This window comes from Sabethes cyaneus, chromosome 3 (genome assembly GCF_943734655.1).
Source record: "Sabethes cyaneus chromosome 3, idSabCyanKW18_F2, whole genome shotgun sequence".
Lineage (NCBI taxonomy): Eukaryota > Metazoa > Arthropoda > Insecta > Diptera > Culicidae > Sabethes > Sabethes cyaneus.
In genome coordinates this window covers 138,906,445-138,923,194 of record NC_071355.1, presented here as the reverse complement: position 1 = coordinate 138,923,194, position 16,750 = coordinate 138,906,445, and the positions used below count along the sequence as shown (strand labels likewise).

The following is a 16,750-nucleotide window of genomic DNA, read 5'->3' as shown; positions in this document are numbered from 1 at the left end:
CGAAGAACGCGAGCAGCTGTACCGCTTTCACGATACACGGAAGTTCTATCAGAGACTCAACGAATCACAAAGCCTTTGTGCCGCGGGCCGAAATGTGCAGGGATAAAGATGAAGCTATTTTGACTGACGACCGTGCGGTGATCGAAAGGTGGAAGCAGCACTACGATGAACACCTGAATGGCGTGCAGGCGGAAGTCTACGATAGCGGAGGAAGTGACCACATTGGTGTGGCAAACAACGAAGATGTGCCACCCTCAACGATAATAGAAGTTAAAGAAGCCATCCAGCGGCTGAAGACCAACAAAGCAGCGGGAAAGAATAGCATTGGAGCGGAACATATTAAAATGGGCCTGGACAAGTTGGCCGGCTATCTGCATCAACTGATTGTCAAGATTTGGGATACGGAACGACCACTGCAGAAATGGAAAGACGGAGTTATATGCTCTACAAGAAAGGCGATAAACTACATTGTGAGCACTACCGAGCGCTCACTATCCTGAATGCCGCCTACAAAGTGCTGTCCCAAGTCATCTTCCATCGGCTATCGCCAATAGCCAATAGATTTGTGGGAAGTTATCAGGCCGACTCCATGGAGGGTCGGTCTACAACGGACCAAATCTACACACTGCGGCAGATCCTCCAGAAGCGCCGCGAATTCCGAATCCCCACGCATCACCTGTTCATCGATTTCAAAGCCGCACATGATAGTGTAAACCGACAAGAGCTATAGAAAATTTTGGACGAAAACGGCTTTCCGGATAAGCTTACTAGACTTATCATGGCTACGATAGATGGGAACCAGTGCTGTGCGACAATCTTGGGTGGATTGTCGGATCCATTCGAATCTCGCAGGGGACTTCGACAAGGAGATGGTCTTTTCTGCCTGCTATTTAACATTGCGCTTGAAGGTGTTATAAGACAAACGGCGATCGAAATGCGGGGAACGATTTTCAATAAATCCAGTCAATTTATCTGCTTTGCTGACGACTTGGATGCTGTAGGCAGCACATTTGAGGCGGTGGAAGATCAGTACACCAGACTAAAATGCGAAGCAGAGAAGATTGGATTGAAGATAAATACGTCTAAAATGAAGTATACGCTCGCGGGCGGAACAAGGCCCACTGGGGCAGTACCATGGTAATCGACGGGGATGACTTTGAGCTAGTCGACGAGTTCGTATACCTTGGCTCACTGGCAATGGCAACAGAGGACAACAATACCAGCCGTGAGATTAAAAGGCGGCAGTCGGGATTACTACGGACTCCACAAACACTTGCGGTCGAACAATCTGAGCCCCCGTACAAAGTGTACATTTAACAATTATTGGCTAATTAGTCCAGTTGTCCTCTACGGGCACGAAACACTACTAGAGGAGGACCTACGAGCCTTGGAGTTTTCGAACGACGAGTGCTAAGAACCATTTTTGGCGGTGTGCAAGAGAGCATTTTATGCCCGCGGAAATGGAGACCAGCTGCCATAGATTGAAATAGATGAAGAGATTATACGACGAAGGTCTTGTCAGAAGATGATCCACTATTCTTTCCCCAATACACTTGCGATGAATCCGTGTTGATCGTAACTTAAGTATTGTTTGCATTGTGACGTCAGCGGAGTCATGATTACAAGTTCGAATAACTTAGAAGTGGCACAAAATAATGAGATTCCTTGGAACCTAACCGATTCCCTTATATGAACAGTTTTGCATACGAATGGAAATACCCCGCTTGAGATGGACAGGCTAAACACGAGCCTAAGGGGAACAAGCAGGTCAGCGAAGTGCTTGTTCAAAAACTCAGACGATATGCCATCTGGACCGGGTTTAGTCGAACTTTTTCAGCGAACTTATTCGCGAAGCAAATTTGAATTTGAATGCTGGTAACCTTGCCGCGAATAGAAGCCGTGTAGCATTTGATAACCGGGATTCAGGACGAGTAAAACACATTCATTACGTTTCGTTCACCAGGTCGTACTGCTACGAGCCTTGATTCTGGATTTTGTTGATTAAAACATCAGTTCGGTTGCTACTTGCTCGACAAGACTTGTAGCCTTCCCGCAGCAGTCAGCATCCAGTTTTGTTTTCGCTAAATCATAATCCGGGAAGTTCTTTCTTTTCTTCTCCTGCATGATGAATATCTCAGAACCACGGTAATACTATAATTATAATTACAAAAATAAGTAATTAAGATAGAAACAAGGGTTATTACAAGGATTGTAATAAAGATTGTTACAAATAATCAACAAAATTAATAAAAAAAAGGAATTAGAGATTTTTACGAAAATTGTTATAAAGATTCGTTGTGAAAAAATAGTAAAAATCGTAATAAAAATTGCTACAAGTAATATGCCAAAAAATAATGATAATAAGATGCAATACTTTTGTATTATTTCGAATTTCAGTAGACAGACTAATTCTTAAAATGAAAGTAGGAGTAATTCATTGTACCAACCACAAAAATGCTAGAAACCAAAAATTAATAGTTGTGCCACAGCGTGCAAACTAAAGGATGAAAACAAATCATCTGTTTTTCTGTTAGTTGAACTTTTTGATAAACAACAATTGTGAAAAGTGAAATTCCACCCTATTTACCAAACATTTAGGATCTTCGAGTCGACCACGTAATTCCGAGTCAGGACCACTGTGCGCTGGTACCGGTGGGATTCAGGTGACGTCGCCGATGTCGAGCTTAATGCTAGCACGACGATGATGATGATGAAAGAATGCTTTGCATCAGCCACCGCAGCGTACGGTAGCTGCTAATTAAACGAAATAAGGGATTTTGGTTTGCCTTTTACCATGGTTCGTGTAAATTTTATGATTCCCTTTTGATGCGGTTTAGCTGAACTTTCCCAGCCAACCTCGGTAGATTGGGTGCTCCCAAGCGGGAAATTTGCGACAAATAATTAAATTTCACAATGAGGCGGTCGAAGTAATTGGCTTGTTCGCATTTCTTGTGATAAAATGATACACTGCAGTTCACCGGTAATCGGTATTTTCTTGGGTGACTTGAAGGAAGAAGTGTTTTTCGTTTGCTTGAAGTCCGAATGGAAGTTTAATTAAATAAACACCAACATGTAGTTTGTGATTTCTATGCCTTTGAGAATTGTGCTATAAATCATCTAAATCCCACATAATGATATTTCATTCTGGTCCAGAATTTATTCAAGCTGGAAACTTGTCCCGTTATGATTATCACATCATATTTGAAATATACCCGCAAAACTTTCGAATATTACTCATTTTTTTGAGATCAGTTTCAACTTGTATCTATACCACAGAGAACAGATATTTAAGAAAATGACAATATTCAATTGTACTAACAACTGCAGTAAAAATAGCACAATTTTCGTGAACAGTAGATGATTAGAAACATAGCGTCAGGTAATTTTTATATTTAAGAAACTGTAATTTTCAAGGGTGATTGTCCGGTTTAAAATGGATATTAATGAAGCCTGCAAGTACGAGGTAAAATTCCAGAATAATAAATAAATCGTAGAAACTAAGCCATTTTTTTCTCAACTATTTATTGATTAAAACACGATTTTATTATACCTTGGGAAAAAAGAATTAAGACAAAAGAAATGTTTGGCTGAATTCTACTATTCTGATGATGCTTTTAAACATTGCAATCAGCCATTCAATATAGCTCCCTTTGCATTTCGTTATCTCTGATTGATCCCTTGAATGCTTTATTCTCAGTATAGTGTGTCTGAGCTTAATTAATATTATTTTCATCAAAAGATAAACATATTCAGTGTGCACATTCCATGCCAGATATTTACGCTACGAGGCACTCTCGGTACCCGATTCCACAATGCGTGGAAGTGCTATCTTCATTCTCACATCCTCAGATAAATATAGTCTGTATGAACACATAGAAAGTGTTTCCTATGCAGTGCAGACTTGCTATCCCCAATAAAGAAAATTTGTGCAATAAACTTCGTCCTATATCGCCCCGAAGAAAGAGTGAATAAACAACTCTTCTCACCTGACTCATTCGCCGAAATGTCCTTGGTGTGCAAACAACTTTAAATAGCCCTTGGTCTGACAATCACAATAAATCGGTTTCAGCAATTAATCATTCCCAGCGGAAAATCGATAATCATCAGTTTATCAGAAATACTTAGTATCGTTTCAGTCGATTAAGGGTACGGCAAAAATCAGACTCGTAATAAATCTGAAACAAACGAGTCGCAATGGAATTGGGAACAAAAAACGGTTCCAAAGGGACAATCCACCCACGCTCCTCCGAATCCCAAATTAGTGCGCGTGGTAAAGAGATGAATGTGCTCTACTGGGGTGATTTATCACATTCCATAAATATGATTTCAGCTGTTCTCCACCTAGGAACGCGTTTTTCTGCCCGTTGGTGAATGAACCATTGTTGGTGATGAAATTTTCACATGTTGTGCGGTAATGGAGTTTTCCTTGGTCTCAAAACATGCTAGTTTTGCTTGAATGAGAAGCAACTACGGCGAAGATACAATTTAATCGGAATGAAAGCAGCACGAAACGTGCTCAAACCTTTTGCTAGCACGATCATCTCATTTTATTTTCTTTCTTCTAATTTGGACAATATACGGAACATGAAGAAAATGGATTAGGTTTTTTTTGGTGCGGTTGGTCTTCCATCGGAAAATTGTTGAATCGCGTGTTTCTGTGCATTTCTGAGCAAGTGATAACAATTCCAGCTGGGAAAAAATCCCCAAGTACAGATGAATACAACATAAGATGAATTGGGAAAATTGCGGACAATCCAGCTGGTACTTAGGTGGATACAAATTAGATAAATAGGAGTAGGATATAATAAATATCTAGATATGATTTTCGCATGACTACATTGGGGTACAGTCCTTTATCGCGTACAGTGTAGTTGCGTCAATTAGCCGTCCGTATTTGTACGGATTTGTTCTGAATAAACTGGAATATAGATAATTATGGTTATAATTTAAATTATCGTACATAAGATTTGTTTCATAATTTAATACAGGGAGTCTGTTGTTCTTTTTGTTCAATAAACGAAATATATAGTAAAAGGGCGAGATGCAGAAGCGGGTAATCGGGTGGTGGCCGATCAACCCCCGAATGTGCAGATTAAGAATCAAGGGCCGATTTTTCAATATAAGCATAATTAACGTGCACAGCCCTCACCTCGGAAGTACCGATGATGACAAAGACGAATTCTACGCGCAGTTGGAGTGTGAATACGACCGCTGCCCAATACATGGTGTCAAAATTATCATCGGGGACTGTAATGCTCAGGTTGGTCAGGAGGAGGAATTCAAACCGGTGATTGGACGGTTCAGCGCTCACCCGCAAACGAACGAAAACAGCCTAAGACTTGTCGTCTTCGCCGCCTCCAAGAACATGGCCATTCGTAGTACCTTCTTCCAGCATAACCTCTACCATCGGTACACCTGGAGATCACCCAACCAGACAGAATCACAAATCGACCACGTTCTAGTAGATGGTCGGCACTTTTCAGACATTATCGACGTCAGAATCTATCCGGGCGCTAACATTGATTCAGATCACTACCTAGTGATGGTAAGGATACGTCAAAAACTATCTGTTGTAAACAACATACGATACCGGCGCCCGCCACGGTGTAATCTAGCGCGACTGAAGCAACCGGAGGTCGCCAAAAACTACGCGTTATCTCTCGAAACCGTGCTGCCGGAAGAGGGTGAGCTGGATGAAGCCCCACTTGAGGACTATTGGAATGCCGTGAAAACAGCCATTATCAGCGTAGCGGAGAACGTCCCAGGCCGTGTGTCACCGAATCGATGTAACGAATGGTTTGACGAGGAATGCCAGCAGATATTGGCTGAGAAGAACGCTCACAACACCCGGAAGTTCCATCAGAGACTCAACAGATCTCGCAAAGGCTTCGTGCCGCGGGCCGAAATGTGCAGAGATAAAGATGGAGGTATCTTGACTGACGACCGTGCGGTGATCGAAAGGTGGAAGCAGCACTACGATGAACACCTGAATGGCGTGCAGGCGGAAGACCATGATAGCGGGGGAAATGACCACATTGGTGCAGCAAGCAACGAAGATGTGCCACCCTCATCAATAAAAGAAGTTAAAGAAGTCATCCAGCGGCTGAAGAACAACAAAGCAGCGGGAAAGGATGGCATTGGAGCGGAACTTATTGAAATTGGCCCGGACAAGTTGGCCGGCTGTCTGCATCAACTGATTGTCAAGATTTGCGATACGGAACGACAAAAGGAGGAGCGCGACAGGGCTCGCTTGGGCAGTACCGTGGTAATCGACGGGGATGAGTTCGAGGTAGTCGACGAGTTCGTATTCCTTGGCTCACTGGTAACAGAGGACAACAATACCAGCCGTGAGATTAAAATACGTATTATCAGCGGAAGACGGGCCTACTACGGACTCCACAAACTCTTGCGGTCGGACAATTTGAGCCCCCGTACAAAGTGCACACTGTACAGAACGCTAATTAGATCAGTTGTCCTCTACGGGCACGAAACATGGGCGGGTGCTAAGAACCATCTTTGGCGGAGTGCAAGAGAACGGTGTATGGAGGCGAAGAATGAACCACGAGCTCGCGCATCTCTACGGCAAATCAAGTATTCAGAAAGTGTTAAGAGCTGGACGGATATGTTGGGCAGGACATGTTGCTAGAATGCCGGACAACTATCCTTCAAAAATGCTTTTCGCATCGAATCCGGTAGGAACAAGACGAAAAGGGGCACAACGAGCGAGGTAGCAAAAGAATTAATTTTTATTTTAAGCTGCGACAGAAAATCATAATTTAAACTTATTTTTCGTAACGCTCTACACGTATATTTTGCAGATGTAGACAGATATATTATCGATAAAACAAAGCAAAGCCTAGGTGCCACTTTCCGTTATCGAAACTTGACCTTCTGTTTTTAGACGACAGACTTCGTAGCCAGCTGTTAGAGTACAGAACAATTGCAGGGCGAGTTGCTACGATCCTACTGGTTCTAACAGCCTCTCCCAACCGGGATTCGAACATACGACGACTAGCTTATTAGGCCAGCATCAGACCTCGACGCCAACTGGTAGGTATTATCGATTTAATATTATTATTATCGCAGATCTCTACCGTGTGCCTCGGGGCAACGGTAACTGGGTAACGGATTAAGGCCGGATGGCAGCGATTGCTGTCCTGGGCAGATACCCCATCCAGGAGGTGGTATCAACCGACCAAGAAGGGTACATGATTGCGGTGGTCGATCGCGTTTACATCTGCAACAGCTACGCTTCACCTAGGTGGTTCCGGGAACAGTGTGATCAGATGCTAGATAAACTTAACGACGAGCTCACGGGCCGTAAGCCCGTGGTTATTGCAGCCGACTTCAATACCTGTACAGTCGAGCGGGGTAGTAAGCTCATTACCTCTAGGGGGCAAAGCTTTCTGGAAACTTTGTCCAAGTTGGATATGAGTCTCGCAAACGTGGCAACAGTAAAGGGGTACAACAATCGATCATCAATATCACCTTCTGTAGCCCGTTGTTGCTAGCCAGGATGGGCTGGAGGGTGTCCAATGAGTACACGCATAGCGGCCATTAAGGCTATATGGTACAAGCTCGATAGGCGAAGGCCACCGTTGCGAGGGTTAAGACCAACCGCTCGCAGGTGGAAGGTAAAAGCCTTCGATAAAGACCTGTTCGTGGAAGCACTCAGCGCAGAGAGCAATCGCTTGAACCTGCCTGCAACCGAGATGAGCGGCCAGGTTGGCGCTCAATAAAGAGATGCGACGTAGCAAGAATCCCTGTTATGGGGTTGCGCTGGAAAGCGGTGGTAATAAAGTCGACGGGTGCATCTGCTCCGCAGAAAACTTGCCCACACAGGTTGTTGGGTAGTATATGCAATCAGGCGTGTCTGAACAAGGTGTTCAGACTGATGGCGTTACGAGTAGCGTGCGGATATTGCACCATATCGCTAGACGCGATTGCTGTTATTGTGGGTATGCTTCCGATTTGTAAACTCATTACTGAGGACGTGCAGTGCCATAGGCAAAGAAACGTCAGAGGCATTAAAGTCAGAGGTAGAGTTAGACTAGAGGGTAGATGGTAGATGGGAATGCGATAACGCATGACACGGTAGATGGACCCATAGGTTGAACCAATATATCTCGTCTTGGATCGGTTTTACCTCGCGCAATTTTGAAATTAACACGTGATATTTCATTGCATATTCGATTTGAAGCAATTCGGTGCGTGATGCGTGCCGCCGTTAGAGTAGACACATTGCGCATAAAATGTGCGCAGGGCAGCGCGTGTGGAGCGCTGTCGACCGGGCGGTGGGCGTGATGACGGAGTATCAGGGGACCCAGGGGACAGTTGCGGCGGATATTGCGTGACATGGGTGGAATCTACCCGTGTGGAGTATATAGATGCGTACTCCCGCCAAAAGTGCTGTACATGAATTCTACTGTACATGAATGACGTGAACATGATCCTAGAATGTTCGAGATTATCTTATGCTGACGATTTGATAATGTACTATCAGTAAAAAGCCCTAATGACGCCCATCTCTTGCAACAGGATCTGGAGAACCGTTACAAAGTTACCGTTTCAAGTCCGTAGAGGAATACCGGTCTTATTAGCGTTTTGTACATCGTCAGTTTTGTGCGGCGGCGTATGCTCCTAGATCGAAACGTCTTGCGGAGGGAAAAGTAGGCTCGATTTCCAGCTTGAATGTGTCGTTGGATCTCTTTACTCGTATTATTGTCGGCGACTGTCCGTGGGAGGTTAACGTTACTTTCTCGGGAGCCTCTACCTACCATATATTTGGTTTTCAACGCATTAATTTGTAACCCTATCCTCCTAGCCTCCGTTTTTAGTCTGGCGTAGATTGCCTCCGCCGTCCGACGGTTTCTAGTAATGATGTCGAGGTCGTCTGCAAAGGCTAGGAGTTGGCTACTCTTGCTGAAGATCGTTCCTCTTGTTCGATGCCCGCTCACCGGATCACAGCTTCAATAGCGATACATACAGGACGTCCATCACCTTGCCGTAACCCTCTGCGCGATTGGAAAGGACTTGAGAGTGTCCCCGAAACGCGCACGTAACACATCACTCGTTCCAGAGTAGCTCTGATCAGCCACGTCAGTTTGTCCGGAAAACCGTACTCGTGCATTATCTGCCATAGCTGTTCACGTTCAACGGTATCGTATGCTGCTCTGAAATCCACGAAAATATGATGCGTGGGTACGTTGTGCTCTCGACATTTCTGAAGGATTTGTCGGAGTGTAAAAATTTGATCCGTAGTAGCACGGGACCCCATAAAGCCCGCCTGATACTGCCCTACGAAATCTTTTGCTATTGGGGATAGACATCGCAACAAAATCGGTGAGAGCACCTTGTAGGCGGCGTTGACCGGCGTAATGCCTCGGTAGTTACAGCAGTCTAGCCAGTCGCACTTTTTCTAGATGGGACAGATTACGCCTTCCATCCACTCCTCCGGTAGTTTCTCTTCTTCCCAAATCCTGCAATCAGCCAGTAAAGTGCCGTTGCTAGCGGTTCTTGGCCATTTTTATACAGTTCTGCCGGGAGTCGGTCCTTCCCGGCGGCTCTATTATTCTTCAGCAGACCGATTTCTCGTCGGATCTTTTCGAGATCGGGTGCCGGTACGCTGTTGTCATTTGTAGGTATTCCGAGGTAAACTTCCATTGCGTCTCATGCTGCTAAATCGCCGTTGAGATGCTCATCGAAGAACTGTTTCCACCTCTCGAGCATCTCGCGCTCGTTTGTGATTAGATCCACTCCCTCGTTCTACACATGTCAGGTTTTGATGTGTGCGCCTCGCGAGTTTGGTTCACCTTCTCATAAAACTTGCGGGTGTCATTAGATCGGAATAGTTGTTCTAGATCCTCACGATCTCTGTCCTCCTTCTGGCGCTTTTTCCTCCTCAGGATCGTGGTCAACTCATTCCTCACTCGTAGATATTTGGCCAAATTCTCTCTCGTGAATATGTTCAGATAGTTTTCCCAAGCTCTTTTTTTCCTCTCTATCGCTTCTTGGCATTCCCCGTCAAACCAATCATTTCGTGCACACGAGGTTTCCACACCTAGCACCGCGGTTGCGGCCTCGTTGACGGCAGAGCGTATCCTACTCCATCCGTTGTCGAGGTTCGAAGCAACTAGCTCCACAGAGGAAGGCAGAACTTCATCCAGTACACGCGCGTAGTTTTCGGCAGTTCGCGGGTTGTCTAGTTGCCGAATGTTTAGCCGAGGAGAGAGACTTTGTCGCGAGGTATAAACCGTCGATAGTTTTGAGCGCGCATGTACTGCTACTAGGTAGTGGTCCGAGTCAATATCCGCACTCCGTAGGGAGCGTACGTTGGTGATGTTCGAGAAAAACCGGCCCTCGATGAGAATATGGTCGATTCGGTTCGAGGTTTGTTGGTCAGGTGATCTCCAGGTGGCCTTGTGGATATCTTTGTGGGAAAAGAAGGTGCTATTCAACATGATATTTAAATCCAGATTAACGCGATTTTAAGCGCGGTCAAACTCTTAATCGGACACATATGTATGGGAAGGATTTGTTACCAAAATAGTCCCTGTTCAAACTTTGCGACTAATCCTTTGAGTGTGGCTATGACGGAGTATGTGTTACGGTGAAGGGTACTGGGCTGAACGTAATGACGGAAGGCAGTTCCTAAGCGGTACAGATCTCGATGGGTGAAAGGAGCGCCATCATTAAAGATATACAGTTAACTGAAGACGCGGCAATGCTGAGAAATACACAAATCGTTCACACAATTGTGACGAATGTGCCGCTCGAGCCACAAATACCGAAACCTAATTCCAGCTGTTCAACATTTGTGTTAATGACAGAGTCATATGGTGCTAAACGCCAGACTAGGTAGAATATATAGTGGCTGTAATGTTAGTTGTACTAAATACTGTCGTTTTTGTGATGTATTCCATATTGTTTGGTGTTCTCAACAATTTAAGTTTAAGAAATGTGTGGCATTCTAAAGAAAAAGTAGAGCAGGGTATTTAGGAAATAGGTGCAAGTTTGCACCTTGCGAATCTTACACACCGTGGAGGTGTTGTCTTTGGAAAATTTTCTCAAACCTGCGTTAAAGAAACCAGCTTTGGCACCAGCACGAACACGGTTTACACAAAAAACTAAAACAACTGATCAGAGCTACCTTAGGTCAAGTAATCTCGGGGATATTCCCGAGTCCCTTCGAAACGCGGCATGGGTTGAGACAATGTGTCAACTTATTTTGCACGTATTTCTTCATCACTCTTGATGAGTGATCCGATATGTGTACTTCGAAACGAGAGGCATGATTTTCACCAAAGATAGTCAACTACGCAGCTTCATAGATGACTTTTGAGATCATAGCCAGGAACCTTGCGGCGGCGAAGGCAATCTAGGCCAGATAGAAAGCGGAGTCATGGAGGGCTAAAAATAAATGCGTTGAAGACCAAAGAAGAGGTCTGAAGGAGATAATCGTGCGCCTCCCACAACCGGTTACCGTTGACGTCGAACTAGAAATTGTAAATGATTTCGTGTATTTGGAATCGCTTGTGACTGCGGACGTCATTAGTAAGAAGATCAAATGGCAAATTGGGAGTATTTTGCCTATCGCAAAACACTAGGATCAAGAAGCTTACGCCGCCGTACAAAACTGACAATGTACAAAACACTTATTACGGAGGAGCGTGTTTTCTGCCGTATTCGAGCGAAAGGTGCTGTGGACGATAACGTATGCCTTAAAAAATGGACTTTTTTTTCGGATGGTGTTAAAAAAAACTAAGACAGCTAAGAGTTTGATAAATTTTCCATGGAATGTAGTTATATTAGCTTACCTGCAAAAAAAATTCTACGCCCTTGCGAGCGGCCTTCCGGCAGTTAACCGATATTCGCGAATGGCGAATGACGAAAACATGCGTGCAGGCATATTTTTGAGTTCTTTCTTTGTTTTATTTATCAATTGCTCCTCAGTTTTCGCGACAAAATCGTTGAAGTAGATTTTACACTTCAGGTTTGCCCAGAAATTCTCGATGGGACGCAACTGGGGGACGTTGGGCGGGCTCGCCGACTTCGATATTCAGCCGCTTCATCGCCTCCAATGATCGCTTAGAGTAGTGGGCCGACGCCAGATGTTACATTTCGAAATTGAACCAACAAAATGCCGCACAATTGCCCATTGTGCACAAATTATCATTATGCAGCCCAATATCTGCAGTAAAGTATGTGCGTTAAAAATTAGACCAGCTCTCAATTGGAATTTGCGTTGCGTTGCAACAATTGCGTTCATGCTTTTTCATGCTAAGCACCCGAACACACTCTTACAGATAAAGCCTCAGTTTCCGGTGAACCTCTAAGCGGGTGAGTCGCCACTAAGTCTAATGCGACAGATAACGTGGTTTATCAAATATAACGCCCAGTGATCAAGAAAAGAACGGTCTGTGCAGGTCGGTCGCGCCGATCTGGGGTAGTCAAGTGCGGTGAATACGTTTTGTCCGCTAAATACGACGAGATTCGAGTAATACTTGCTTCCGGACACAAACGTACAGGTAGCTATTACCTTCAATCACTATTGAAGTCTGAACTGCAATTATATGGTTCACTAAATTCACCAGCCAGCAGTCGATAACCATCGTTCCATCAAGGACAGGTGATAGCAAGGACCCACGTGCAAGATCACAGGCAGGTAGCTATTGCCTTTAACTGCAATTGCAGTCAGAGTTGCAACTAAATTGTACCCCAAATTCCTCAGCCAGCAGACGACAATCATCGCTCATATTAAGGATCCACTGGCAAAACCACGGGCGAACATATTGGTAAGGCTTATCATCTCATCTAACCGAAATCGTCGATACCTCCGTTGAGAGCCACCAAGTGAAGCAAAAGCCCTCAAAGAAGGTAAACCATAACACCGTTCAATTTGATTCTGGTCAATACCGCTGCAGTCGTTGCAGAGCTTTTTAATATTGTGGTACTAATCGGCCATTCAACGACACTTCTTCAGGGTACTTAGTAGGCTAGGTCAAGACAGGCTATACGGTGACTTGAATAGATAGCCATATCCCTGGCAGGGATCAAGCCCTGATCAAGCAGAGCAGTAAAGCATCGCGGTGCACTGATCCGGTGAAGTTTAGTTAGGCGAACGACGTCAGTGATAGATCGGCGGTGAGGAATGTCGTAGTAGTCATCATGGGGCCCTCAACACGATCCAGGTGATACTTAGAGTAAGAAGAAGAGCAGCGAATGTAGTTCTTAAGCCGAGTAGACGAAAGAAAATCATATGTCCGTCTTTTGTTTTCACAATCGGTATTCTACCATTAAAGTAAATGTGTAAACGTATACCTGCGCGTTTTGCAATCAGTGATTAGCTAGCCGGGGCATTCTAAAGTGATTTCTCGATACGCGGAGTGGCGTGACATTCGACATACGGGGTTGTCTTTGTGGTTCATTTTGGAAATTCGCAACACGGATCCGGCCAGAACACCGCGTCTTCGCCCTTGTGGTATTTCTTGATGAACAACGCAACTTCCGACAGGAACTTCGTACTATAAATTTCCCCGTTCATGGCCAGTTCGGAGCGAAAGAATAGCGGCCTTGACATTCCCTTCTCGCTGATTGCCAGAGTTAGCCACAGCAGCACCTTATTGGGGAACTTGGTGTGTGAAATGAACTTCACCTCGGAGCTCAGTTCCTTCGTAGAGGAAATAAAATATAGAGCCGTTGCCATCCAGGGTGAGATAGGTTTCGTCGTGCATCACCACCGCCACGTCGTGATTCGCCGGAAACATCGTCTTCACCATCTTATTCAGCCGCTGCCGCTGCGCCATTGTCTGCAGTTCCGAGACCAGTGGACGGGACTGCCGCTTCTTGACATGTATGTCCATGTTGCCAGGTACGTTTTCACTGTTTGGCCGGTTGCACCGACTTACCGACCAAGCGCACACAGCGATGCAGCCACTTTTTCCTCGGTCTTCCTTTTAAACATCTTTTGGAGCTTCTTGTCGCTCAGGGTCGTTGGCCGTCCGGAACCAGGCTTTCTTTCTATGCTCTGATTGTTGTTTAATAGTGGCAAGATGTTGTAGATGCCGGAACGGGCGTATCCGGCGTCCACAAACTGCCGAACCATGTCCGTTTTTGATGCGGTGGAGTACCGTTATTTGTACGCGCACACTTCTAAACGAAGTAGCTTCATTGTTTTCACCATCACGGTTAGAGTTCGACTAATTAAGCTGTAGAATTTTTTTGCGAGTAAGCTAATATATAAAAGTCCTTTTTTTTAATGCATACGCTATTTGCCGGAGTACAAACTGAAAGCGAAAATTGACAAAGGCGTATGAATCACCCAGAAACCCAACAAGCAAGATGGCTCGGCCAGGTCTTAAGCACCTTGTGATGAGTAACCGAAGATCGAGTTGAATGACTCCGACTGCTTGAAACAGCACGAACCACCCTGGCTCTATTCTGATGAGGACTGCAACATGTGAGGCCAGCTTGACCGTTCCGTTTTCAGTCAGTTCATTTGCTGTAAAGGCCCTAGAGAGTAGAGAGATGCCAAAGCGCTGAACGTTGTTGAGGTTTTGCTCAATTTCAGCTATTATGGTTTCAAACATTTCACTAGACACAATCGCGAACAAGATACAACACTTATAATGTTTGTCAAACATTTGTTTACTACGTTATTTAATCTTAAAGCATAGTATACAGTTCCAAGCGAAGTGAAAATCGAAGCAAGTGAAAAAGCGTGTCTTTTCGCTCGCGGAAAATAAAGACTGTGGATCTCTTCATAATTTCATGAGCTTTCGGTTTACAGTTCATGCGAAGTGAATTGAAGGGTTTACAGTTCGAGCGAAGTGAAAACAAATTTAAAGCCAATGCGGTATTTACAAGTGGGGCAATGGTGCTGCAGTAATCAAGTGTAGCGCAAAACATTATCAATACGTTTTTAAAACCTAAAAATCAGTAATAACGGTTTGGCGTGACGTCTAATTCTACAAAAAATCCACATTGCTCGTTGCGGTATGTTTTTGGAGTCATGAAGTTTTTTTGCCAATATTAATTTCCCTTTTCCCTTTTCCACACCTGTACACACTCATTGGCTTGAAACGTCAAGTTTTCGCTAGCTGCAGCTTTGTTCACGAACGTAGACGCGCGCGAAAGAAAAGTACCCAAGTGAAAAAGATGTCATCCACAATCTTTAATTTCGGTGGATCACGTTTGTTTACAGTTCCGAGTGAAGCGAAATGCAGTTTTGCGCTAGTGAAAAAGTTGAACGTTTTGTATGGGATTTTCACTTCGCTCGGAACTCTATACAGGGCTTAAGTTTGGAAGTTGTTATGAAATTATTTTCATCAACGTTAGTAATTTAGCGTTTAATATTCTTTGGTGTTAACACATTTCGACCGTGACATGTATTTATTTCTACGATCGGGTTAACATAGTAGAGTTGCTAATAATAATTTCATTGGTTCTGTGTTCTTTAGGGGTAAGGACATGTGATAAAAATTATACTGCTCTAAAATTTCCAATCCTTTGTATAGGTACTAAATTTGCTTGAATTTTAAAATACTAATCCTCATATCCACTCCTTGATAAGAAAATTTATTTTTCCAGTTATCTAATTTTAGCAGCCAAAGCAATATAATGACGTAAATTATCTTCGCAAACTGAATACTATTTCAGTTCGCAAATTGGAAGATTATCATCATCAAAGTAAGTAAATTTAGTTTCGAAGCACAGCTTAGTGTGCAAACATGGAAAATTTGCAATCTTCATCGACTGGGTACCATTCACCAATTCATTTAACCACCTATTCAGATCGGTACATAACGCATATAGCTATGTATGTACAATTACATAGATATATGGTGCAGTTGAAGCACGTTTATTCGAGCGTCGGTATGCAATAAAGTTTCCTTACCTTCTTCGCTGTGCGTGCTTCTGATGAGAAATCCATTTAAAATCAGTAAAACACTTGCAAGCAGCATTGCACTCGATTTTGATGCTTTCATGCTGAACTCTTTAGCAGGTAAACTTCGTTCTCTTCCCGATGGCGGTGAATTTCTTTTCTTTGGAGTTGCAGGGTACAAACTCTAAGCAGTAGTGCACCGGTACTTGTTTGAAGCTCTCGGTAGGTGTGTGTAATTGTACTTGAGATTGGGGGTAGCAGTTATTCGAATAAATTTTCCACGTGGCACTGGCACTGCAGGCTAGAAAACGCTTTTCTAGGGGTTGAACTAGCAGTACTCAAGCTCCCCGGCCGTCGTAAAGTTGATGAGTACGAAGCGCGTTCGGCTGGCGGTTTTGTCTAATGATTGCGATGTTGATGATGATGGTGATAATCCGGTGTCGATGACGGTTGTTGTACTGGAGCCAGGGATAAGCGCCACCATCAGCGCAACCCATACACCATACACATACACCGGGTGAACGGTTTGTGGATTCGGGCGAGTACACCCAAGCAGTAGCAGATTCAGCCAACAACAGTGGCCAAACCGAAACAGACAGAGAACGGATGAGTGCAGGAAAAATAAAACACTTTGAATTTTCTCACTTCACTTTAGTCTTGCATAATAAATATTTTGCTCTCACACTTTCCGAAGGCAGCGGGCATGACCGGGCGGCATGCACGAAGAAAAGAGCAGGGGGTGCTTCCGGTTCTCTCCATGAAGTGGGAAACACAGGGCGGCGAGATTTCCTTTCCGTTTTATTTTCTACTTTAGCTTGTTCTGCCGGTTTTTACACTTTAGGTATTCTTTGTTTGAAATGTTTTTAT

At 44.2% G+C, this 16,750-nt stretch overlaps 1 protein-coding gene across 1 annotated transcript in view; it reads right to left on the bottom strand.

The window, feature by feature from the left end:
* Positions 1-15,986, bottom strand: part of LOC128742911 (lachesin-like) — a 68,159-nt gene extending 52,173 nt beyond the window's left edge. Inside the window, exon 1 of the mRNA XM_053839407.1 lies at positions 15,896-15,986. Within this exon, the coding sequence (XP_053695382.1) occupies positions 15,896-15,986 (91 nt within the window). The remainder of the gene's footprint in view (positions 1-15,895) is intronic.
* Between the last annotated feature and the right edge of the window lie 764 nt (positions 15,987-16,750).